The sequence below is a fragment of the Penicillium crustosum genome, assembly GCF_028827405.1.
Source record: "Penicillium crustosum strain IBT 35664 chromosome Unknown utg000004l_segment0_segment0, whole genome shotgun sequence".
In the NCBI taxonomy this organism is placed as follows: Eukaryota; Fungi; Ascomycota; class Eurotiomycetes; order Eurotiales; family Aspergillaceae; genus Penicillium; species Penicillium crustosum.
In genome coordinates this window covers 1,404,807-1,428,497 of record NW_026623125.1, presented here as the reverse complement: position 1 = coordinate 1,428,497, position 23,691 = coordinate 1,404,807, and the positions used below count along the sequence as shown (strand labels likewise).

Sequence of the window (23,691 nt, the reverse complement as noted above, 5' to 3'; positions counted from 1 at the left end):
TGACTAGAAACCAAACACTTCACCTGTTATAGAGAAAGTTAAGGAGGCTGCCTAAAGATCATCGCTTATGCCGAGATCCTGGGGCGCTGATCGACAGAAACATACATACAAACAAGGCTGAATCCATGCCTGGCCCCAGAAAACTTACTCCAAGTTACGCTACACTGTTTTATTTTCTTCGGAGAGCGGCTGTGGGGATGTAGGGGTATAAAGAGGAGGAAATCTCCTCTCCACTTCATTCTCATCATCACACAATCATCAATCAAATCAATCCAACCTATTCAATCTTCAGCCTTGACTATTGTTCAATATGCGTTTCATCGCCATCTTCGCTACTCTCCTAGCCGTTGCTTTCGCTTCCCCCAATCTAGAAGCCAGACAGCAGGGAGAAAGCTGCAAGGTATGTGTCATAGTTGACCATCAGTCAAGTGTGCAAGACATCTGAAATATTGATAGGTCGTCCACGGAGCCTCCTGCGAGTCCCAGTAAGTACTTTTGAACGGTATTAAATCGACGCAAGAGGTCCTAATTATCAATAGGGGCTTGGTCCAGTGTGGTTCTTCTTCCGGAAATGTCCGGGCCTGCTGTGTATGTTCTATTCATCCCGGATACTATTGCTGCAAGTGGGCACTTCTAACTTCCGCAGAAACGCTGCTACTAAACGTCTTTCGTGGCATAGAAGGAGCCAAGGATCACCGCCTGATTAACAGTACCAGCAAGTCAACACTGGTTTACATGGCAATTGGCATCTTTAGGTAGATCTACTTAGGATCCATGTCAAACCATACATATAAAGTGTACTAAAAACGGACGGAAAGTAGTCTTAGAATACTCCTGGATACTGTGTATGCCCTTCAGATGGTTTGTATCTCTGTATTGAAAAATGCAAAATGGCAGTTGCCGCCTGGCAGAATTGTTTGCAGTAAACGTTTGATCTTTGGTTTCTTACAATAATGGACAAGCCTGCCGTAATGGTCGGTGCAACCTCCCTTTAGTCTGTGTCTGATTCATTGGCCCCAAAATTTTCACTGTATCACCGCTGCACTCCCTAGAACATTATGACAGGTTTCTCTTCAAGGTCCCTTTTTACTCCCTGGTCTTTATGTCCCTTACCCAGCATTTCATGTTTTACAAAGAAAGCAGATCATTTGGATATGGTTTGATCGTATAGTGCATAACATGAGAGCAGTGACCATTTAACTGTGCTTCAAACTGGAGGACGGCGAGACGGAGTCCATTTCCCAGTTCATAAAGAATTGCACCGATGGATTGAAGAGGGAAAGTAGCCTCCATAGAATGCAAGAAGCATACAGCCACCTAGAGCAAAATGGCGGTCTCGAAAAGCTTCCTGCCGCTATAGCCATCCAAGGCAAAGTTGTCCATTCTCTTCTATCCGCTCAGCCCGGCGGCTATGTTTTGCAGGCATTCAAGCTGGTTGCAGAGATACTCGACGATGTCGTGCCATATGACCAGTTAGAAGCCAAAGTCAATCGGGAAAGCACTATTGAGAGACTTCGTGTGCTTCTAACCGACGGAGCTCGCCAGTCGCTTTTCAATCATCCATATGAGTATAGTGCGCATCTTTATGTTGTTCTGTATCAACCCAAACGCTTACAGGCTCTTCTATCGTCTGGCATTGATCCCAATATTGAGTGGAAACATTCGCGCTTGACACCGCTGCACGTTGCTGCCCAGGAAGGGAAGCAAGAGATGGTAAAAATACTGTTGAGTTTTAGGGCAAGGAAGTCAATGAAAGATTTGCATGATCAACTACCAGTCGACTATGCGAGAGCGGCCGGTCATACTGAAATTGTCAAACTACTCGAAGGTCGGGCGTGATTTGGGGTGCGATTCATGAACTCTTTTGGATCAAGGGGGTACGACAAATTTAGATTGTCATCTGCTGTTTTGTAAATAAAGAGAAGAGTCACGAGAAAGACTCACATGTCTACCTCGGAACTATCAAGCACAGTGTGTTCTGGTATTTTTTTTTTTTTTTTTTGATCTACATACACTTTATAAATTATTAGCAGTTGGCAAGGCTTCGTATAGAGAATTGAACCTGACTGCTTCGGGTATAATTTATTGTCATTTTTGAAAATTGACAGAAATCTGGTTGTACGACAATGTATATGATATGCAGCAAGATGCGTATGGCTCTTTACTAAATAACCCAGAATGAATCCACTATTTTTTCCAATCTATAGGGATGCAGCCAACTAAACAATATATGAAATTTGTATGGAGTACGTCATCCTAGAGGTCCGAAGGGTTTTCTGGGTTTTTAATACCCTGTATCTCACCATACTATTCAACCATAGTATTTGACAGCAATTAAATCACACTTCTATGATAATTTGGCCCATTTCGGCTGCTGTACTGTGTGGGTCTTGCGGCTTAAATCTCCGAACCCTAGCAAATTTGGGAGCCATCTCACAACGGCTCTATATTGGGACATCCATTGTTGAAGGTAAAGAAGAAGAATGTCTAAAATTCTACCACGGTAACTTAAACAGAGTTAACAAAAACAGCAAAGAGTAAAAAAGAAAAACAAAATAACATACAACAGTGAGGATTCGCTGGTGGTCACCCACCCAACTACTAACTCACCGGCGTGTGGCTTAAGTACGGCTGAGCGGACGGGAAGCCCTGTTTTCCACACCCTATGGTCGTATGTACCGGATTAGGTGTGAGATCAAATCATAGGTCAAGGCATACTCACTAAAGTAGGTAGTGAGAGAGCCGTAGGACCTCCTACATTGTCGGACTCTCTTACAGAATTCGTATTTCTATACACCTCAGTGAGCAGGCAAAGTCTTGTCAGTTTTAGCTGCCGCTTTACTCGTCTCTCACACTGATATCTCTCGATATTCAGTTTGTCAGCCGTTAGACTGGGAAGACCTGGATCCCACGAGCCAGTTTCACTTCAGTCTAGTCGTGTGTGCTAACGATGGTACATATGATCAAGCTTCTAAAGTATTCTTGCAAATAATATCGGAAGTCAGTCTCTTACTCGAGAACCTTCTGCCGTGCTAGTATATGGACTCCTACCATCGGTCACATATAAGAAACGATTCATTGAGCTGATTACACGGGTTTTTGAATTTATGGATTCTAGCACTACCCACAAATTGAGTCAGTTGATTGTGCGCCTATTTCATTTCATTGGATATTACCGCAGGTAATCCAGATAAGCAAACTTAAAACTGCTGCTGGAAGCAAACCCTTTTGTGTAACATCGTCATAAACCGGTTCGTATACGAGACAAGGCTGGATCTCTCGAACTCTCACTAAGCCTGCAGGACGTTATCTTTTGGAATTCGACTGGGGAACCCGAGATGAACACAGGGGCTTACTAAGCCCGCGCAATTTCAAAGGTTTACTCAGAAAATCATCTGATAAAACTAATCAACCGCCGGAGGATGCTTGATTCCAGTGAGAGAAGTTCTGATACCACACCATACAATGTGGCGCAGTAGCCTATCTTCGTGGCATCTCTGATATCTGTGGACTGGGAATCTAACAAAGTATATCTAGAAATTACGGGGCTTGAGAGCACAAGGAACTAAAGTATCATTATAAGGTAGCATGAATTTGTGTGTGAGGATTCTCCCGGTTATTATAATACAGATAGCTCACAGCTTGGCCATGATCTCTTATTTTTACTTCAATATTCATAATTACTTTGCTTCGTATTGCAAGACAGGTCTATCCCAACGTTACGTTATTGAGTATGGCTCATGGTCAGATATCATCAGCATAGGAGGCCTATATACGGCCTACGGTATACGAGCTTCGTATAACTACAACTACAGGCTCTATAAAAACACAGCTTCTCTTCCGTCGCTGAGGTGCTTCCTATTTATCTTCTCAGTTCAACAGTTGGTATATCATTATGCGGTTCATTATTACACCTATTATTGCATTGGCCGCTACTACTACAGGTACATCTTGCTATAACTGATTGACAGTAGCTTGAGCTAATATGAAGTATCCTTGAGATTCAAGCAGCCGGTCCAAGATATATGTGTTGACCTCACCACGCCGCTAACACTCCAGTGGACTCACACCAGGTAGGGTGCCCGTCCCTGGGGATCGCAACTCCAAACAGGCAAAATAAAAATAAAATTTAACTCGACTTTAGCGACGACCCCTCCGATATCTCCTTCGTACTGTGGAATTTCTCAGGGGCATTCCCAAGTGTGGATGAGCCCTTTCCTATTGAAGGCTCCACGCCTCTAGTTGTTTCCTCATTTTTAGAGACCGTCACTCTCCCCGCCGTCTTCCCTGAGTTAGCGGAATGCTTTAGCGAAAATAACAATGGGTGCGCCGTTATCTCAGTCCGGAAACGGGTCATAAACTAACCGATCACTTTGTTAATCTAGCAAGAAGCGCCAGATCAACGGTGTGCCAGCTGGTCGTAGCGATATTCTCGACCAACGGGGATTCTTTGCAGTTACAAAGCCCAGCGGAGGGTGTTCTCCTAGCTAGAAGCCCAGTCTTTCAATTCCCAGGCGCCTACGTGAAAAAGCACACTAAGACAAACCAATTTTCTTTGGTGCGATACCTAAAACTGGGTACCCAGCAGGGCATACATAGGAATCTTACATAGGAATCCTGGGGGCTGAACAGAGACATGTGGCGGGACGGGCAATTGTTACTTTGAGAAGCCCGGGATTTTGGTTTCTTGTTGTGGCATCATGGACTTAACCAGTTGCCCTTTTCAACAAAGGCTCCTGGTCTCTTTTAGCTTTAGTCAATCTACGGTGGCTTATGATTTTCGATTTTGGGGAATGGTTTTGTTCTAATCGAACCAAATACGTTCACGTTAAACCCATTCACAATAACTGCAGTTGCGTCTCGCATCTTGCTCCTGGGATGGTTCTTTGTTTGCCCAAGATAAATTAAATACAAAATAAACAGCAAAAACAAAAAACATACAACAGTGAGGATTCGCTGGTGGTCACCCACCCAACTACTAACTCACCGGCGTGTGGCTTGAGTACGGCTGAGCGGACGGGAAGCCCTATTTTCCACACCCTATGGTCGTATGTATTTGGTTAAATTATAATGGGGCATATATAGCAGAGGTTATGCTACCGGGGTAAAAAAGGACTACGCTATACGGAGTAGATAGGGTGAGAAATGGGTGATAATCACCCAAGTCACGCGACAACCGCTTTAACCACCTCTGTTAAACAAGAATCGAATTTTGTTGGGATATCGGTTGCATTGTCTTATCGCGGGGTTGACAAATTACGCGAGGCTTAATACCACCACGGATGTGGGCGCAGAACCACTATAGAAGATTATCAGTCGACTATTCTTTTGGGCATTGGTGATCATGCCGAAACTCACTCCTTAGTCACCATTTTGTGACACCGAGCCTTGGAATCGGCAATGCTTCGGGATAAAATATGGGAGGATGTAGAATTTGCGATAAACGATATATAACACGATGCTTTATGCTCGGATCACTAATTATTACGACAATCTGATGCGTTCTTTAGCTCAGGACGAAATCTGCAAGTAATCAGTGGGATATATAAATCTATGCGCTTCGCTGGATCGATTTTCTGGAGTTGCTTTCTTTCGTCGCTATATGTCGTCCAACTAACTGTTTTTTTGTTGTAAATACTACGACTAAGGAGAGGAGGAAGCAAAGAAAGAATCATAATATACCCAATCCTAACAAACAAGCATCTATGTGAAGGTCGTACTCTTTGATCCAAGAATTCGAGGAAATCAGGTCAGAACGATCCACCTGGAACTTATTGGTTCCGGGTTTATTGAAGGCCATAGCGTCCAGCCATCTGGAGGATCTACCGGATCAAAAGTAGATTAAGCTACATTGGGTGTACCCTGTCCCACGGGAATTATGTACTTGGGTGCGGGTCTACCCGATTTTCGGTGCCAAGGTTCTCGATGTTACGAGAAATAGAAAAATCATCCATGAGTAACATTGAATCATACAGTTGGCCTCCCTATCCAAATTGACACTGGGACATGATATATGAACGAGCGCGGGTATATATGGCGGGAAAAAGTCTGTTTAACCTAATTGCAACTACTTCCTCTACTGCACGATTATGCTAAAGAGCGGATAGACTGTATAAGTACACCACGTGGAAGAAGTAGAGTCGGATATTGGTGAAGATTGCGGATATAAACAATTCAAGATCAGAAGATACGTAGGTTCAAAAGTGCGCGAGACACGGATCTATTAGAATTTTGATCTATTTCTCTTCGCCTTTGCTTCCATCTCGATTCTGAACTAAAGGACAGGTCTATCAAAAGACAAGCCCTGTGCTATAAATAGTCGGGTACAGTTGGGATAAATATGTGGTAAACTTACTGTATAGCATTACGCACTGCGGGCCCACTTAAATCAGTCCACGCGTTGAATTTGAGCCTAGGAGTCATAACCATGAGATTCCGTGATATACGTGACTGTAAAGGTGAGATATACGTTATCAACGGAGGAAAAACCTGGTATGTGAGTCTGTGTGAGTAAGGGCTAAAATAGCCAACATTGGGATCCCCAAGCGAATTTCAAATTTCGGATTTACGGCCCGTTTTGAAATGTTACACGTAAAAGATGAACAATAATAATCTTACCTGTCACTGGATTTCTCCCCGGACTGAAAGTTGGACACGCTGTGCTTGATTTTCGGTGGGTCAGACAATCCCGATCTCTTCTCATCCTCATTTGTCATGTTTCAACCACCCGGCCAATCACGGTCAATCACGGCCAATCACGTTAACGACACTATCGGAAATCGGTTTAAAAATCGAATGTTTGTTCCAAGTCTTTTCAATTATATACCCCCACTGTTGAACTGCGACTCGCTGTTATCAGCCTCTCAAATTAGAAGTGACCCTGATCCATCGCCATAATTCCATCTGAATCAACTCAGCGCCCTGGGCGCGAGAGTTCGGCCATGCTCACTTCACCAAATGGCAATGGGACAAATGGGAGCATCGGAAGCCTAGGCGCGTCACGCGACCGCAACTGGTATCAAGTCTCCGTCGACCAAACTACGGGTCTACCTGACGTTGATCCGGTCGTGTTGCCCAAGCTGTCGCCTCGCCTCGACGATGCAGAGGATTTCGATGATTGGTACGACGAAGTGGTGCAAATTTTAAAAGACCACAACCTGCACCTCTTGATCGACGCAAACTTGCCCCGCCCATCGCGCAGTGATCCTGCCAGACAGCAATGGCACGAGCTTTCGTGCCAAGTCGCCAGATGGCTCGAATTGGGCGTAAGCAACGAGTTCTATCTTGAGATTCGCGCGTACGGCAACGATGTGTATTTGGCGGACACCTTCATGGCGAACACCAAAAAACACTTCAGCGGTAAGCATCACATGGCTCTGAAACCTGCTATGATGAGATTTCTCAATACCCGACGAGCCGATTTCGATAATACCAGTGACTTTATTGCTGCACTGGAGGATAACTTCTCTGTCGCCAATACTCGGGGGGCTATGTTTACGCCTTATCTTGCTATCTGCATCATGCTTTCGGAATTATCCACTGTTTTGGCGCTTGAGGCTTTTATTGATCTTAAAGAAAAAGAGCTCTACGCCGTCAGTGATCCTCAGCTGAACATCAGTGAAGCTCGCTTCCACGAAACTTGCAGTACTATCATCAATCATGTGAAGCGAGCAGGCATTGACTCGCTTTCTTAAGCACTTCTATCATTATCTATGTTCAGTATAGCGGTCATGCCTTTGGATGTCTTCTTCAGCAGCGTTTCTGTCGTGATTGCAATGTTTATAATTTCTCATTTTGTGAAACCATCCATGGATACCATGATTTTCAGTTCAGGAGAATTCTGTACCAGAAGATATTTCAGATATTTCAGGATAAAAGCAAAAATTATTCATCTTTCATCAGAAGACCGGCAATCCACGCCCTACCACCGCGCGATATAGGTTAAGATGGCGAGAAGCTCTGAAATACCTATCAACTTCATCGAAAACCAAGACAAGATCCATCTCGTTGTCATCCTTAAAGATGATCAAGGTCTCCCCCATTTGGTTGCACTTGACCTAGATCGGCACAGGCAGTCGGTAGATCACACTCTAAACACTTCAAGGTTCCAAGGCAAATCAGGCTAAACGGTGTCTTTCCTAGTTTGTTTTGTCAGGTGATTTTAATGGGACGGTGAGAACTTCTCCAAATACCGAGCAGATTTTCAACAATAATGACAACCTAGGCCTTCGTTCCTCTTAATTTTGGATGCCGTACATACTTTGGGCCATTACGGTGAGGGTGGTATGACGGTTTGTGCCTATAAATGGGATCAGTGCTTATCACCTGTCCAACATTTTGTTTCGTCTTCGTATGAATTGAAGTTCTTCTCTTCTAGCCCATGGTCAGCAACGACGCCGACACGTAATGTGTGCTAATCTTGGATTTCTAGAACGTCAAACTCAAGCCTCTTTCTTTTTGTTACTTGTAAACGTTATTACACAATCGCCAACTTTCGTCTTTCATTTCTATCTCCTCTGTCTCCTCTTTTTGCTCAAGTGTTTGCCTCCTGGCTTACGTCATGAGCTAGAGAAGATATGTATCTCTTCTAGCTGCATATAGCTTAGAACATGCTGTGCTACTGACTAGTTAAACCAATAGCTTCTCCATCAAAGAAGAGCGCATGAATAATTCAGCGTAATATGGTTGAAAAATTTGCACCACGTAGTCCGTCCAGTCACTCTGCCAGCCCCATTTAAGTAGAGCATTAGCAAAACCACGGTTCCAGTCTATAATAATGACCACGTTTCCATCTTTCATAGTATCATTCTGAGGCTGGAGATCAATATGCCGTCTTGGCACCCTCTTTTCATGGACTTCGATTAAAGCCGTGTTAAAGGCTCGCTTAGAATTAAGAAGTATTTTATGGGAACGATAAAAGTGTCCCCAGATATGTGGGGTGTTTTGCCGGCAATAAAACTCAGAAAGATGTAGGTATCGTAAAGGCTTTAGGGATCGTCATTATCACGATTAATTGGACTGTACATACAATATGTCAAAACCCAGGGCATCGGAATCCCTATATTATACGTCGACAGAAATAGTATAACTTGAAGGGTTAAATCTATAATGGTAGATAGTCAACTACATTCTACTACTCCATAGGTACCATTGCAATATTGATCCCGAATCACGTTAGGTGGGGAACTCCCGGAATTAAGCCGAGATAGATATATTCGAAGCCGCGTGAGATTGAAATGGCCAGGTGTCATACTACGCCGTTACCACGGATTCTGCAGCTAATTCCAACATGGTATATTATGTTCATGATTCCTAACAATCATAGAAGAGTGTGTAATAGCAAAATATACCGATTCCTATCATGTATTCTAGATAAGACCGAAGTTCTACAAAGCTTTTCTTCGCGACATAAAAATAACTGTTCTTTCACTTAGGCGATAACGGAGGTGAAGCGCATCAGGACTTTAGCAATTCCCATATCATACATTTTTGATAATTCGCTGGCGGCGGGTGGGGCGTCGGTTATCTAGCCCCTCCGTATCAATTTTGTCTATGCAAATCATGCCGATCAGTTTGCGCTAGTGATCTAATATTTTATAAGCAAGTGAGTACAATATGCCACCCAATTAGGAAGGTCTGATCTTAAGTATATTAACCTTATAGACTTGATTATTCCTTTTTTGAATGAATAGTTATCCTTACATAACGGCCACCATTAATTGAATTTTCGGCAATACATAGGTTCATAGGGTATCAAGTATTTCATAGTAAATGCATTATAGAGCGTAATTCAAAAATTAGCTTAGGCTTGGCGGACAGAATTATCAACGAAGGGGGTATTGCAGAAACTTAAAAAGCGTTATGTCTCAGAATCGTGATTTAGCCACGTGTGCGGCGGGACACAGCGGCTCATCGATGAGCGCTGGAGTGGTTCAGCAATTGACTAATTTACCCCTGGGCTCTCCGCCTCCACCTTAATCGTCGTATCTAATTCCATGGTTCCTCTATACACATTTTATCTTTTTATAGGTTAGTAATTTAATCTTGATCTGCTTCCATATCGAGATTAAATTATCCCCCTTCTCTTAAAAGGCTATATTACCTACAGCATAGTGCTATATACGAGACCATTGGCATGGAGAGATATAGTTATATTTTATGTACATGTAAAACCCGGTCGCCTTAACTGAAAGTGGTACCAGAGTTTGATTTTTCACCATACGCACTCTGTTCGTATATAATTGCACACACTCTGTAGAATGGTAAGGGATTTATAGCTCTACTAGCAAGTAGTATAGTTACCAGTAAGTGTTGAGAAGCGTTAGTTTTCAGGTAGAAAGACCCTGTAGGATATTACTTAGCCAATAAAATGCTCGTTATCCGATGGGTCGGTGTGACCCGCCATACACGTGAGCTCCACAATTCTGGCTGGCTGAGAACACCTAACTTGATAATGCGATAGACACATGTGAAAAAAACAAATTCAGAATGCGACTGCGAGCAATATGTCTTAAGTTCTGCGAAGAAGCTATATTGAAGATTCCAATTCTGGTGAGGGTGGGGCAATTAGGATAATCTACGGAGTAGGGATGGGACAATTAGGGGACAATTAGGGGACAATGAGCAATTAGGGAACAATGGTGAAACCTCTTAGTCAGTTGTTAAGGCTTCAAAAAATTGAGAAAGTCAATGGGAAGCTAAGCGGGGCGCAGGATAGCGCCAAACCCAAAAATGTTTCATGGGCGGGATATTAATATGACTGCGTAGGAGTGGAATGGGAGGATACGTTCAATTGACCCCAAAGGATGACATTTATCCCACGTGTCCAAGGCAACTGTCAACATTTAAAGTTGGTGTGAATGCACCGTTCTTGCGATTTGTACATGTATGTGTTTCAACTGCAGCGATCACCTACATGTAGTCACCTATGTGACTCTCTGGACCCACATTCCATTATCGCACTGGAGACCAAGCGCAAGTCCCTTTTTCGGTGTTTCTACGGAGATATTGGATAACTTTATTCCCTGTTTTCTGATGTTTGAACCATTTCAAGGGTGTGAGCAAAGTTATGACAGAACAAGTATTTGGGTGATTTCAGGCGGACCAGCATTGGATCCAGATACAATGATCCAGTTGAACCATGGGCCCATCATGCACTAATGGGGGGCAAACCCATGGTACACACCTCCAGATCGGGATTGACAGGCATTTTCCAAGGCTCCAAGGTTCATTGGAAGGTTCGACCGAGCGAGCGTTAGACTGATGTGGCCCCACTGTATAGATGGAGGATTTGGCCCCAAATTTCGCCGGGCCAGATTGCCCCCCATGTTTATCTGGGCAATCTCCACTCTCAATTTTAACTCCTTTATGTATCTCCTTCCCCTCTCTGTCTAGGTGAAGCTCTCACTGCAATCATGCCGGCCAAGCCAGAGGAAACCATCTGCAGCATCTCGGCACTTGCCACGCAATTAGGCAATCAGATCTCTGTGCACATGCTGAATTACCTCAGCACTACCAATGACCTTCCCGACGGATTTCGAGAACTTTCTCATACCTTCCTCGACACCTGTCGCATGTTATGGGCCATTGAAGCTGGAGTGACTGAACTAGCCGGCGCCAATCGCTCCCTACCCGATGTTATAATTGAGGAGGTGGAAAAGAAATTCGTCTCCACTTACCGGGACTTCCAACAACTTGACAAGATCATTTTGAAGCTTGTTCAGTATGAACATCGTGGGACACTGGGAAAGCTTCAGCGAGGATGGAATCGGCCAGGCCATGAGCTCAATCGCATTCATGAGTCGCTGAAGAAGACCACCGAAACTCTCCAAATTAGTGGTATGGCCTTTCACTGGTCGCTCGGAGATGCCCACCCGGAAGAGTCCGTGGGCATCGGATACGCTGGCCTAGCGGCCGCGCTGGATCGGGTATCCAAAGGCCGCTCTGTGATGGGCATAAACAAGGCCAAGTCTATCGAACCTGAGCGATCTTCATCGAGTCAGCATCAGTCGCCTGATTCAATGCGGTCAACGCCATCTGTGCCCCCGAAGGAATCATTTACCGCATCCCGACTCAACCAAGGCATTCGCCAAGAAGCCGAAACCATCACAGATGACATGTCCTCGGTTCTGTCCTTGAACGGTTTCCTGAGCCCCCAGTCTCGTGAGACCACAAAAACCCCGTATTTTGATCACCGGGAACTGCCGCACCGGCTGGCCAATCAAAACTCAACAGCTTCTGCTGAGGAGATCAGCCTCAGCTATTCGAGTCACGATGCCGCCAGCGCCAAGCTGACGGAGACTCTGCTGGCACATGGCGTCAATATGAAAGAGGAGACGCGCGATGGCACAACATTACTCATTGAAGCGATCCATAAACGTGCACCGCTGCAAGCCATCGAATCCTTGCTGAATTCTGGTTCCGATCCCAATCGCAAAGATGACCACGGGAAGACCGCACTATGCGAAGCTGTGCAAAGTGACCAGCCATCTATCGTGACACTCCTATTAAATAAAGACGCGAATCCAAACCTTCCAGGACCCGAGCACGTTCTCTGGTCCGCTGTCCATCGCCCAGGTTGCTTGCGTATCCTGCTCGCGCGGGGCGCCGATGTGAAAAAGACCCCTGGTCTTATGGAGCAAGCTACAGGTGTCAACAATATCGATGCCGTGCGCGTCCTGCTGCAAGCGGGCATGGACCCGAATTCTAAGAAAGATGGAATATACACACCACTCTGCTCCGCCATCCGCGATGATCGCCCAGATATCCTCAGCTTGCTTCTCCACCACGGCGCTGACCCCAATGTGATGGCATCTGAGTACCCAGCTTGGAAGTGTATCACCCATAGACGTCTCCATTTCCTCCCAGACTTGGTGGCAGCTGGCGCAGATCTCCGCAACCCACCAGGTATTGTCGAGTCTGCTGTGCAGGAAAACTATATGGAGGCTATGCAATGGCTCGTGCGCCAAGGAAGCGCCAATCCAAACGACCGTAATGAGCAAGGCCACACAGCCGTGACCACTGCTATCCGGAAGAACCGTCCAGAAATACTAGAATGGCTATTGGCAAATGGTGCCGATCCCAATCTACGTGGCAAGGACTGGCCGATATACATGGCGACTCAATCGCCGAGCATGCTACGACTTATTTTGCCCGGTATAACCGATCTTTCCGCACACAAGGGTGTCATGGAGAAAGCAGTCCAGGCCAACCAACTAGAAAATGTCAAACTACTCATCGCAGCCGGCGCCAGTGTAGAGTGGAAAAACGGCGGCGTGTTCTCACCACTGACAACAGCCCTACGCGAGTGCCACTGGGTTATTGTGCGCTATCTTCTGGATGAAGCTGGTGCTGACCCTAATGCCCCTGGTGAGCATTTGCCACTCGTCAAAGCGATCCGGAGATGTGATGATGGTAACTTTGCCATGATTGAGTTGCTTCTCGAAAGGGGCGCTGATCCCAATAAATGCTACCGTGACTGGAACGCGATCATGCAGGCAATTGAGGACCGCGATCTTCGTTTGTTGCAGCTTTTGATTGACAAAGGTGGTCAGGTTGACCTTACTCAGAAAGATGAGACTGGCACGACGGTTTTGGATATGGCGAAATCTTCTGGCTGGCCGGAAGGAACTGAGCTTATTTTGCGGAATGCTTGTCAGTGATGATTTTTTTTTAAAAATTTGATATCCCTCTTTTGTATAGTTCCAAGGCATTTCGATCAGAATCCCAATGACTGTATCAACATTTATATTCGCGGTAATCAGGAAACTACGTCTGTTTTATTTGAAACCCAATGTGAAACTTTTCATTTTGCTGTGTTTGGCCTTGAATATCTGAATAAAAATGTCCTATAGTATTGCTTTCGCAGTTTCAACATATCTCAGTTACGTGGTTGGGTCTGGCTTTGGTTCTCGAGAACCATCTCGTAATTATGGTGCCTTTGGAAAGAAAGACTCGGGTCTCGATGGCCGATTGCTACCATTGTGGGTTGTTGAACTGTGGGAATCGGGAAATGTTTCTACTTTTGATCGGAAGGAGCAACATCCATGTTTAATCCTGGTCCGTATTATGACGCTTTGATGGAAGGGTGGAGATTGGCCTCACTTCTTGGGGGCGGAGTTCATCGCTCGGGAATGTGATGCACGTAAACCTCGGCTCGCGCCGCACCATCAATGCTCCGCTTATTAGTTCGTCGTATGATCTTTACTCTAGGGCTCTGGAAATAGGTACCCCGTACCTAACGCTAAAATCTACTCTGTGATGTTAGCTTCTCAAACCCCGGATTCTTGAAACCTATTCGTGAGCGATCACGCACGGATTGTTTTTAATTAACCTGAGGTACTTTTGCTTGATCCTTCCAGGCTGCTGTTGCAAATGCCAAGCTACCTAGTGTTTTTATTTTTGACTTATTTTTTGATCGAAAGGTCAGTGCGGGCATCTTCCGACTCAGTCTAGTCGCGTGACGCTATAGCAGCGCCCGACTGATGGCCGCACATAAGGCACATACCAAATATCTTACACTTCCTTAGCTCTTTATATGATTGATATGCCTACGGAGTAGTTATGTATATATAAAGGTCTCTTATATAAAGTATATTTGTTACCACCTTTGTATAGGTCTAAAAGGACTATAAAAAGACTACCAAACAGAACCCCCAAGAAGACATCACAGAGGAGAACTCAACGTTATCTAATGCCCGGAATTAACTCTAAAGTCTGCTAAAATTGTTCTAAAACCACGCAACTCAGCTATGATACTGTTTTTGGGAGGCTTCTGACTTGACAATATTCATCAAAATGGGTTCCCTTGTTCTGGCATGGCTATTTTTAGCAGTCCCGGCTGTCCAATGTGATAATTGATGCCTCGAATATGCACTAACAGCCGAATCCCCCTCTCCCCCTACAAGACCCAACCCACTCAACTTTCTCGGGGCTTGAATAATTATCCTGGTTAAGTTTTAGTATCGCCAAGGCGTTATCCAAGAGGCCGTGCGAGAAGGCTTAGCGAAGGCTTAGCGCGGGTAAGGCATACCGAACGACGAATGCGAGTCGGAGTGGACTCGTGTGTGGATATAAAGACCGTTGTTTTGGCCACTTAAGAACATCATTTAAGCTCCACACAAGATGGTTGGGAAGACGAGATACGAATGTGGAATCATTTTTCTTTTCCTCGATATTTGTGCCTGACTACGCAGTCCCATAGATACCAGGGACTATACCCCGTTTTTAGTAATTAAATTATTGATGCCCAGTATTACTTTTCCATTGAAGAAAGATTGAGGAAAGAGTGAAAATGACTTCACACAAAAAACAAGCTTTTGAGCGCCCCGATCTCGGGGCCTCGGGACTTCTCCGAGCTCCTGAGCTCGGCATGCCGAAGTACCGAAACACAATGAATGTTGTGCATAGTGGGTCTCATGATTGAGAGACCCCGATTTAGTTCAACAAAATCCGTTGCCTTGAGACTTGAAACTGGGTTGGTGAGTAATCCACCGTGTGATCCACGGGGTTAATTTTTTTTCTCCTATACGGGGAAAACTTTTCGATCCGTTGCGAGTACGCACCTCCCAACCTCAAATCAGCCAGAATGGTTCTCGACGATAGGGTGACTCTCAAGGACCGAGTCTGTCTGATAAAATGGGGTTGGTACTCAATGTCTATGGCTACTGGAGGCATCGCTGTTCTCCTCTCCCGGACGCCTCACCAATTTACCGGACTTGAGATCATCGGCAAGATCGTTTACATCTTCAACTTAGCTTTCTTTCTTGCGATCACAGCATGCATGGCTGTGCGCTTCATTTCTAGACCAACCGCCCTCAAAGAGTCATTCCGAGATGGCAATGAAAGCTATTACGTGCCCACATGCCTACTGGCTATCGCGACTATCATTCTCGGAGCAGAAGCCTATGGAACCAGCGCCTGCGGCCCCTGGCTGCAGGTGGCCCTTCGAATCATGTTCTGGATCTACGCCGCAATTTCCACGCTCTCGGCCATATTCCATAACTGGTACCTGTACCATCTAGCCATGGCTAGCCAGCAACCCTTTCCAATCGCCCAGCTACTACCCTCCTTCCCAGCCATGCTTTCCGGCACGATTGCATCGTCCATTGCAGCAAACCAACCACGAGACCAAGCACTACCCATTCTCATCGGCGGTGTTACATTGCAAGGCTTCGGTTTCATCATGTCTTTGCTCATTTACGCCGAATACCAATATTTCCTTGCCAAACACGGTCTTCCAGAACGGGCCAAACGACCACAGATGTTTATTGCTGTCGGGCCATGGAGTTTTACGGCTCTTGCATTGATTGGAATGGCAAAGGAGGGGGTGAAAGTTTTCCCTTCGCGATACATCATTTCATACGCAGATCCGATGTCTCCCGGAAACGTCACTGTAAGCACTGGCGATATTGTACTAGTGATTGCTTCGTTCTTTGCTATTTTTGTTTGGACTATGGCTTTCTTCCACCTGTGCATCGCTGCTATCAGCGTTTTGGCTTCTACTAAAATCTTTGGAGGTGCGGGGGCTCCTCCCATGTCGGTTGTGTATTGGGGCATTGTATTCCCCAACACGGGATTTATTATAGCTACAATTAGTATCGGGCAGGTGCTGCGGTCGCCGGCTATATTGTGGGTCACTTCGGTTCTGACTGTGCTGCAAGTTATAATGTGGTTGGGTGTGGGAATCGCTACCATACTTGCAGTTGCGAGACGTCAGATGTTATGGCCGGAGGATGTCAAGACAGGGATTGAAGACGATCTTTCATGACGAAGGGCATCAGGCATCTTGAAATCAATTCGAACGACCTGCCCACAAGGACGAAGAGCTATGTGCGTTCTATTGTGGAATTTAGATTGATAAATGAGGGTACATTGTGCCATTGTATATAGAGAAGCAAGAAGAGCTAATATTTATTATCCCGCATTCAACATTTGTTAAGTTGGTAAGCATTACATGATAAATAGTTTATACTAATACAGGAGGTGATAGTCGCCTGTTGCCCTGCAAGAGCTTAGAATGATCACTGAAATATTTACAATGTGTAACATTTTCTGCGATACTAGCCGTCGACCTGAAAGCTAGAATTCATTCCCAAAAGACGGAAAAAAAAGCAAGCTTAGTGGGCAGCAAGTCCATGAGTCTCTACCAGATTCCAGTAGGATTTAGCAATGGATCTCCGAGCCGACTTTCCAATCTTGATCCATAGCAAACAACCACTCCACAAAACCATTCCCAACACTGCTATGAGAATAAAAGTATTCTGCAGCCCCATGTTCGTGATCATGGGATTGACCGCGTATGCAAAAGCGAAGCCTAGTAAAGTATTGTTAGATCACTGCAGAATATTGATTGATCTTGGTAAGATATTCCAACCCACCAATTGTATTACGGATCAAAATAACAGTCACAATTGACTCTCCGGCCAGCTCTTTTTGACTGTCAATAATGTAGGTAATGGCTAGTCCAGATCCCATCGGTAGGGTGATGCAAATGAAGGCCATTCCGATGACGACTCCAATCCATGGGATGTGGTGGCTTGCTCCGACACCATATAGAATGCACCCCAGAGGATGAGCGACGATGGCAACCAAGAACATCCAGAGACGGTCTTCGGGTTCCTTGATACCATTTCTTCCTCTGGCCAGCTTAATTGCAAGTATGTCACTGAGCCAGCCGCTGAAGTAGCATCCAATCGAGACTCCTATCACACTGGCGAAGTAGGTAAGACCAATCTGCTCTGTGGTGAAATTATAGGGGGCACCGCCTAGAACTTCCGCTAAGGATCCTCCTAACACGTTGTACCAGGCGAGAACGCTTCCCACGAGAAGACCGGAAAATATGTTCGTGGGGAAGCATAGAAGACGGAAGGAAAGAATGATTGATTGAAAGAAGTTGACGGGCTGAGAAGGGTGTCTTAATCCCCACATTTTCAGCTTTTGGGCGTATGTTTTAATCTGGTAAGTCTCGTCCACACCGACAGTGGTAATGTCGAGACTACCTGGCTCTTTGGACTCGGAGACTCTTTTGCGATCGGTATCAATGGAGAGCTCCACATCGCTGGTGTCTTTGGGGGAGGAAAACGTCGGTTGCTGAATATTAACTTGGCGGAAGAACATCGTCTCTTCAAAGCCAAAGAATGTTATAACTGTAAAACAAAGACAAATAATGGCCAGGATGTATTGGATCCATCTCCAACCAAACCTTTCGGCAACAAAGCCACCAGCGATAGGTGACATGAACGCACCGCACCACAAAGTCCAGTTATAAATACCCATGTGGAAGCCACGGTCATGGGCAAAGTGGATATCCGCAATGCAGAGCTCGATCAAGGCTTCCTGGGGTGAAATAAAAATACCAAGAAGAATTCGATTGGCGTACCATTCACCCACAGACTTCATATACGCAGACCAGATCTGCAGCAGCGATGAGCCCAACATACCAATCAACAGGACCGGCCGACGACCAAAGTCCTGCGCAAGGTTTTGGGTCAACAAAGTGCCCCAGCCCATGAAGAGATACATGAGGCCATTCCCCGTGCTCAGATCTGCCACAGAAATACCTGTGTCTTCCGAGATCAGGAGATAGGAGGATGAAAGACCACTGATGAGGGCGGCGGCGAAGAAACACCATGCCATTTGGCAGGTGCTGCTCAGAAGTTTGCGGTAGCGGGACCAATTGAGAGGGTCTTCGGGATGAGAGCTTGGAAGAGGAATCAAGACGATATCTTCTTGCTCTTCATTGTGTCTCAGGCGCAGGGTGTGGTCTACATCCACCTGCTGGACCGTTCCGGGAATGGGAAGAGGATCATCCATCTTTGCTTTGCTTGAGACGATTCAGCTCTCCAGGGGTACTCAGTATATATATTTCTGGGGTACTTTGTTTCGATTGGGGTATCAACTCGAGTTGAAATATAAAAACAAGAAATGGTTGCTTTTAATAGGTTTATCTTATCTGACTTCTCCAACTCTATAAGATACAGTGCTCAATTAACTACAGAGCCCTTCGGAAATGCCTTATCACACACGGCTGGCAAATAAGGATAAAGATGAGCTAACACCAACCGATGGCGGCTTTTGTTGAAATTAAACCGACCGTATTACTGAGAGGGAAAGCCGCCAAGTGGTCCCCCCGCAACGCATGGCCGATCCACCCCCTTTCCATTTAACGTTATCACTCTAAATATGGGTCTCGGTGGTCGACGAGCATATAGTTGGTTACTGTTTGGGGTCGAGTTTAAATGTTAAGATAGGAAGTGACTAACCAGTCGGATTCTCCATTTTCGATTCTACTCCAACGACGTCTCCTGGTATCCAAGCTATGGCCAATCAGCATCCAGTGCGAGAGGTATTTGGGGTCACTTTAGTTGGGGTATTTGGGGTTGTAAACAACACGAAATACTAGGCTCCAATTATTTACACCAGTTGGCTTATCGTCATGGAAAACAAGGAAGAACAGAATGATACATTCGCAGAAAGACGTTGATCTCAGCACAAGATAACCCCATATTAATTTAAGGGATTTTTTTCTAACTGAGTGACTGTAAAATAGTTTTCATCTCTATATATAACCATTTACTTGTTGGGGAAGTAAGCCTTGTTAAACGTGTCGACAGCGGCCCTGGTCTCCTTCACCAACTCCAAGCACCCGGGAACATCGGAATGACAACAGATGGAGATGGGATAATCCTTGACCGGTAGTTCACAGGTTGACCCATCGATGGAAGGAGCAGTGCATGTTTCCATCTGCTGTGTTACGCGTCTTCGGACCTCAGCAAGATCCCAAGCTCTGAAATAGTGAAAGAAAACAAGGTTAGAACATAATAGTGAGAGCAAGGCATAACTGAATGACTTACTTCTTTTTGCGCTCGATGAGAAGAGAAGCATCCGCATTGTACTTGACATCCGCATAAAACTCTGCGATGAACTCCAGCCCTAAATCTTTGGCGGCTTGTTCCATACAAGTACCTGGAAGCCCGAACACCTTGACACCCTTGGGGATGCCCTTGAAGACGGCCTTTGAAGTCTCATAGTCTCTGCAGCACATACCATAGAGCATCCCGTGGGGCTTAACGTGGTGAAGGGGCACTCCCTCCTGGTCTAAGAATCCCTTGAGTGCTCCAACTTGGTAAATAGTGATTGCAGTAAGTTCGTCCGTCGAAAGTTTCATTTCACGACGGCCAAATCCCTGGAGGTCTGGCAGGCCGGGGTGTGCTCCAATTTTCACACCGTGTTTCTTGCAGCTGCGAACGGTTTCCATCATTATGAGGGGGTCACTACCAACGGAAAGATGTGTCAGTCAAAATCATGATCTTGCGGTAAATTCACGTAATGTTTCCGACCGATTGGCATTCACAATTTAGGGAGTTGGACGGAGGAGGGAAATGACATACGAGGCATGAAATCCACAGGCAATATTGGCATGGTCAATAAATGGAAGCAAGTCTTCATCTGAAGTGATTGTCCAATTTCCAAACCCCTCTCCGAGATCGACGTTGATCAGGGCTTTGTGCTTGATAGGTCCCATAACTGCAGCTGGAAACCGTTGCTCGATTGGTGGGTGATACTGGCAGTGCGAGAGTGGGATGTTTCAAGGATTTCTCAGAAGTTCTTGAAGTTTTGTAATCAGGGTTGGGTTTAGAAAGGGGGAAAATATGAAGAACAAAAAGACATAAATCAAGTCGGTTCGAAGTTGAAACAATTCGGTTGTTGCTTAGCTTGTGGTACTAGTTAATAGGTCCACCTTTTGGAGACCCGGCTCGGAATTAAACCGCTTTCCTGTATTATCCGAACTAACATTCGTTTTTAGTCTAGGATCGTCAAAATATGCGATCGAATAGGACGTCACACAATATTTATCTGCAGCTAAACGCACCATTTTATTGGCATTTTAAAATGCTAGAAATGAGGAAGCAAAGGTAACTTAATCAAAGGTACGAGGAGTCTATTATGGTACGGTGAAACCAAAGTTACATCTTAGCTATATAAAAGTAAGTAGCTATCCGTGTTTCCTAGTAATGCTAAATCAAGGCTCCATGAGTTGATCCAACACTTTCAAAAATAGCGTCGGCGGAATCGTTTGAAAACAGGGGATCACTTCCACTTCCACCCACAAGCCCCAAAGTTGGAAACCAAGGCATGTAATTGAGATCGACCTGAGAAAATTGATCATCCCACCACATTGAGTACGCATCAAACTGCGTGTCATATTTAGCATCGAGCGAACTTGACTGGTTGAGATCCAATATATTATTGTTTTGTTCGGAATTAGCTCGAGTCTGTATATCTTGAGGGGAGGAATGCATTGTTGACGGGTCTGTTATGCGAGGGACCTGAAAGACGTCTGCTTGATCTTTTGGCAGAGTTGCTAGCGATGGGGGTCTCATGGAAGACACTTTCGGCGTGGTTGGTTGAGCTAAGCGCGACTGCAGTCTACTAGCGAGGTTTTCGAGAAGATCGCCCCAGCGCGTACTCAAGTGTGTATCGTCGACTGCAGAGTTACGAAGGCCAACAGCGACTCGCCGAACCAGATCAAGTGACATTGGCACGTCGATCTCGCTAATTCCCGCCGCGCAGCACTGATTCCACGATTTAGGATAATGAAACAGAGAAAGTACAGCGTAAATGAGAGCGATGGAGAAGAACCACTTACCTTGAGAAGAATCAAAGTCGCACCGAGAATCCTGGAGTATGATCGCACAGGAATATACGTTAAACTTCCATGAGGAAGTAGATCGTCGAGGACAGTTCGCAGTATAGTGCGAGAAGCCCGAACAATTCCTTTTAGATACTTCTCCTCTTCAGGTGAAGTACTTTGTGAGCATCTCTCTGGTCTGGAACATATGTCATCACGGGAATTTCGGCTGATTACGGCTTGCAAAGCGAGGCCAAAAATACAGAGTTGTGTATACTCGTACTCAATGCTCAGGATATATCGCGTTTGCTTCGCCACTACACTGAAATGAGCATTGATTCACACAGCTTCAGGGTTGGTACATACACTTGGCATGATCAAACTCGATAATTGATTCGCTTAAAAGTGGCTCGAGGCCGTGAATAATCCGAAGGTATTGTCCACTGCGAATAATTTCTCCCGTATATTTGGGTGACACAAAGAGAAGGTCGTTTGCATTCTTCATAATAGTTGCGACGCGCATCCAACATTCCGTTGCATCATCATTCCTGACGCCTGGGCTTTTTATGGGAGTGCATTGTGCCGGATTTCTTCGACCTACCGTATTTCAAACTATTTATTAGTATTGATCTTTTAAAAGTGGCACATAAGATGCAGTTTTCGAGGGGGTGCCTACCTGGTCGACCTGGTTGTTGCGTCGCATAAACCCATATCAAGCACCGTATACGGTGGAACCTCTCTTGGTCACGAGCCATCTTCAGATGGTCGTTTCTAATTTCATCTTGCCAAAATGAATTATCCTCGCAGAAAATGCCCATCTCGGTTGCCAACATTAAAACAGTGGAAAGCATAGAGTGGCATAGGCGATCTGATCGAGCGAGCCAGTCATGCCCGGACCCGGGCCCGTAATATCCAGTGGTACTAGCACTTTTGCGCGGTCGCTTCGGCTCAGGGATTACGATTGACGACGTATCCTCATCTGGGGGCGGAAAGTGGAGAGCCCGAGGATGCCAATCCAACAACAGCAACAATGCCTCACACGTCCCTAACGTGCGGAACCCATGTGACCAACTGTCCATATATGTCGGTCTTGGGCCTCTCCCAGGACCAGGAAAGGGGTCTTTGAGAGAAACAAATTCACCCACAAACAGGTCCTCTGACCAAAACAATCGGGAAATCATTCTCTGTAGATATCTCCAAATCCGATCGTGAACAATGTAGGAACGTGCAACCGCAGCTGGCCCTGTCCACTTGCGATAACGTGATCCAATCATCAATATGGCGATAGTCAATACGGGCTCCTCCTCGATCAGCGTCGCGTGATGGGAGTGACTGCGAAAGTATTCCGGTACAACGGGCGAGAAGGCTGACTGGAATTTGTAAAAATGGTCGACCATGTCTAGCGCTTCCTCTGCTGTGAAAAGTCCACCACGGACAAAACGGACGTTGGACCAAGCGCGAAGAGCCTCATGGGTGCCTTTGTTGGTGGCAGTGTCGGCATGAATCCCCAGAGCTGGGTCAGTGAGATTTGACCTGGCGCCTTGGGGATGACTAGACGGCGGTGAGCCATCAGTTGACTCCTTTCGGGCCTCACTGTGCTCACAAGCCTCTGATAGTAACGTCAATGCGTCATGATAGGTTCGGGGGTGACCCTCGAGCAAAGCAGCTGCAGCACGTCTATCTTCCGGGAAGGGTTGGCTCTCTTCTTCTACAGCCGGAGCCAGATTGCCGCGAGACACTGCCGAATCAGGAACACCAGTTGCATGCTGCGATCTGGGCTCTCGAACAAGAGGTGATTGCGCTCTCCGCTTTGTCGAAGCAGTCTTTCTTATCCTTGATGCGGCAAAAAAACATTGTTTGCTCTCTCTGCGGCATCGCGCACAAGGTGGTTTATTCGGACAATCGGCCGATCCCAACTCACAACGCACCTTTTTCTCCCTGCAAGGCTCACAAGCCTGGGTCAGGGTTAGAGAGGATCGGCTACAAAATGCGGGGGGATTGAGGGGTCAAGGTCCACATACCTGGTACACTCGTTTGTGTTCTCTTGCATGAGAAGACAT

At 45.7% G+C, this 23,691-nt stretch overlaps 9 protein-coding genes across 9 annotated transcripts, besides 5 other annotated features; 6 read left to right on the top strand and 3 right to left on the bottom strand.

The window, feature by feature from the left end:
• Nucleotides 1-310: 310 nt before the first annotated feature.
• N7487_009598 (uncharacterized protein) lies at nt 311-661 on the top strand (the record flags this gene model as incomplete). Its single annotated transcript, XM_056877328.1, has 4 exons — nt 311-400; nt 457-485; nt 540-588; nt 647-661. The coding sequence occupies 4 exons, from the start codon at nt 311-313 to the stop codon at nt 659-661; spliced, it is 183 nt and encodes a 60-aa protein (XP_056725908.1).
• Nucleotides 662-1,296: 635 nt separating this feature from the next.
• On the top strand, nt 1,297-1,839 carry N7487_009597 (ankyrin repeat domain-containing protein; the record flags this gene model as incomplete). Its single annotated transcript, XM_056877327.1, has 1 exon — nt 1,297-1,839. One exon carries the CDS (start codon nt 1,297-1,299, stop codon nt 1,837-1,839), a length of 543 nt encoding a protein of 180 aa, XP_056725907.1.
• A 679-nt stretch (nt 1,840-2,518) lies between these two features.
• Nucleotides 2,519-2,663: a sequence feature (Protein overlapping with rRNA (N7487_009596, KAJ5395293.1) was converted to a misc_feature.).
• Nucleotides 2,664-2,679: 16 nt separating this feature from the next.
• Nucleotides 2,680-2,754: a sequence feature (Protein overlapping with rRNA (N7487_009596, KAJ5395293.1) was converted to a misc_feature.).
• Nucleotides 2,755-3,013: 259 nt separating this feature from the next.
• Nucleotides 3,014-3,054: a sequence feature (Protein overlapping with rRNA (N7487_009596, KAJ5395293.1) was converted to a misc_feature.).
• Nucleotides 3,055-4,761: 1,707 nt separating this feature from the next.
• Nucleotides 4,762-4,873: a sequence feature (Protein overlapping with rRNA (N7487_009595, KAJ5395292.1) was converted to a misc_feature.).
• A 68-nt stretch (nt 4,874-4,941) lies between these two features.
• Nucleotides 4,942-5,039: a sequence feature (Protein overlapping with rRNA (N7487_009595, KAJ5395292.1) was converted to a misc_feature.).
• A 1,902-nt stretch (nt 5,040-6,941) lies between these two features.
• N7487_009594 (uncharacterized protein) lies at nt 6,942-7,694 on the top strand (the record flags this gene model as incomplete). The annotated part of the gene is made up of 1 exon (XM_056877324.1): nt 6,942-7,694. The coding sequence occupies one exon, from the start codon at nt 6,942-6,944 to the stop codon at nt 7,692-7,694; it is 753 nt and encodes a 250-aa protein (XP_056725904.1).
• Nucleotides 7,695-11,414: 3,720 nt separating this feature from the next.
• Nucleotides 11,415-13,661, top strand: N7487_009593 (ankyrin repeat domain-containing protein; the record flags this gene model as incomplete). Its single annotated transcript, XM_056877323.1, has 1 exon — nt 11,415-13,661. One exon carries the CDS (start codon nt 11,415-11,417, stop codon nt 13,659-13,661), a length of 2,247 nt encoding a protein of 748 aa, XP_056725903.1.
• A 181-nt stretch (nt 13,662-13,842) lies between these two features.
• On the top strand, nt 13,843-14,079 carry N7487_009592 (uncharacterized protein; the record flags this gene model as incomplete). The annotated part of the gene is made up of 1 exon (XM_056877322.1): nt 13,843-14,079. The coding sequence occupies one exon, from the start codon at nt 13,843-13,845 to the stop codon at nt 14,077-14,079; it is 237 nt and encodes a 78-aa protein (XP_056725902.1).
• Nucleotides 14,080-15,586: 1,507 nt separating this feature from the next.
• Nucleotides 15,587-16,768, top strand: N7487_009591 (tellurite-resistance/dicarboxylate transporter family protein; the record flags this gene model as incomplete). Its single annotated transcript, XM_056877321.1, has 1 exon — nt 15,587-16,768. One exon carries the CDS (start codon nt 15,587-15,589, stop codon nt 16,766-16,768), a length of 1,182 nt encoding a protein of 393 aa, XP_056725901.1.
• Nucleotides 16,769-17,117: 349 nt separating this feature from the next.
• Nucleotides 17,118-18,822, bottom strand: N7487_009590 (uncharacterized protein; the record flags this gene model as incomplete). Its single annotated transcript, XM_056877320.1, has 2 exons — nt 17,118-17,314; nt 17,379-18,822. Coding segments are annotated over 2 exons (1,641 nt in total), but the record flags the coding sequence as incomplete, so codon positions are not given.
• A 750-nt stretch (nt 18,823-19,572) lies between these two features.
• On the bottom strand, nt 19,573-20,563 carry N7487_009589 (uncharacterized protein; the record flags this gene model as incomplete). Its single annotated transcript, XM_056877319.1, has 3 exons — nt 19,573-19,786; nt 19,854-20,273; nt 20,391-20,563. Coding segments are annotated over 3 exons (807 nt in total), but the record flags the coding sequence as incomplete, so codon positions are not given.
• Nucleotides 20,564-21,017: 454 nt separating this feature from the next.
• Nucleotides 21,018-23,691, bottom strand: N7487_009588 (Zn(II)2Cys6 transcription factor domain-containing protein; the record flags this gene model as incomplete). The annotated part of the gene is made up of 5 exons (XM_056877318.1): nt 21,018-21,575; nt 21,650-21,948; nt 21,998-22,228; nt 22,308-23,586; nt 23,653-23,691. The coding sequence occupies 5 exons, from the start codon at nt 23,689-23,691 to the stop codon at nt 21,018-21,020; spliced, it is 2,406 nt and encodes an 801-aa protein (XP_056725898.1).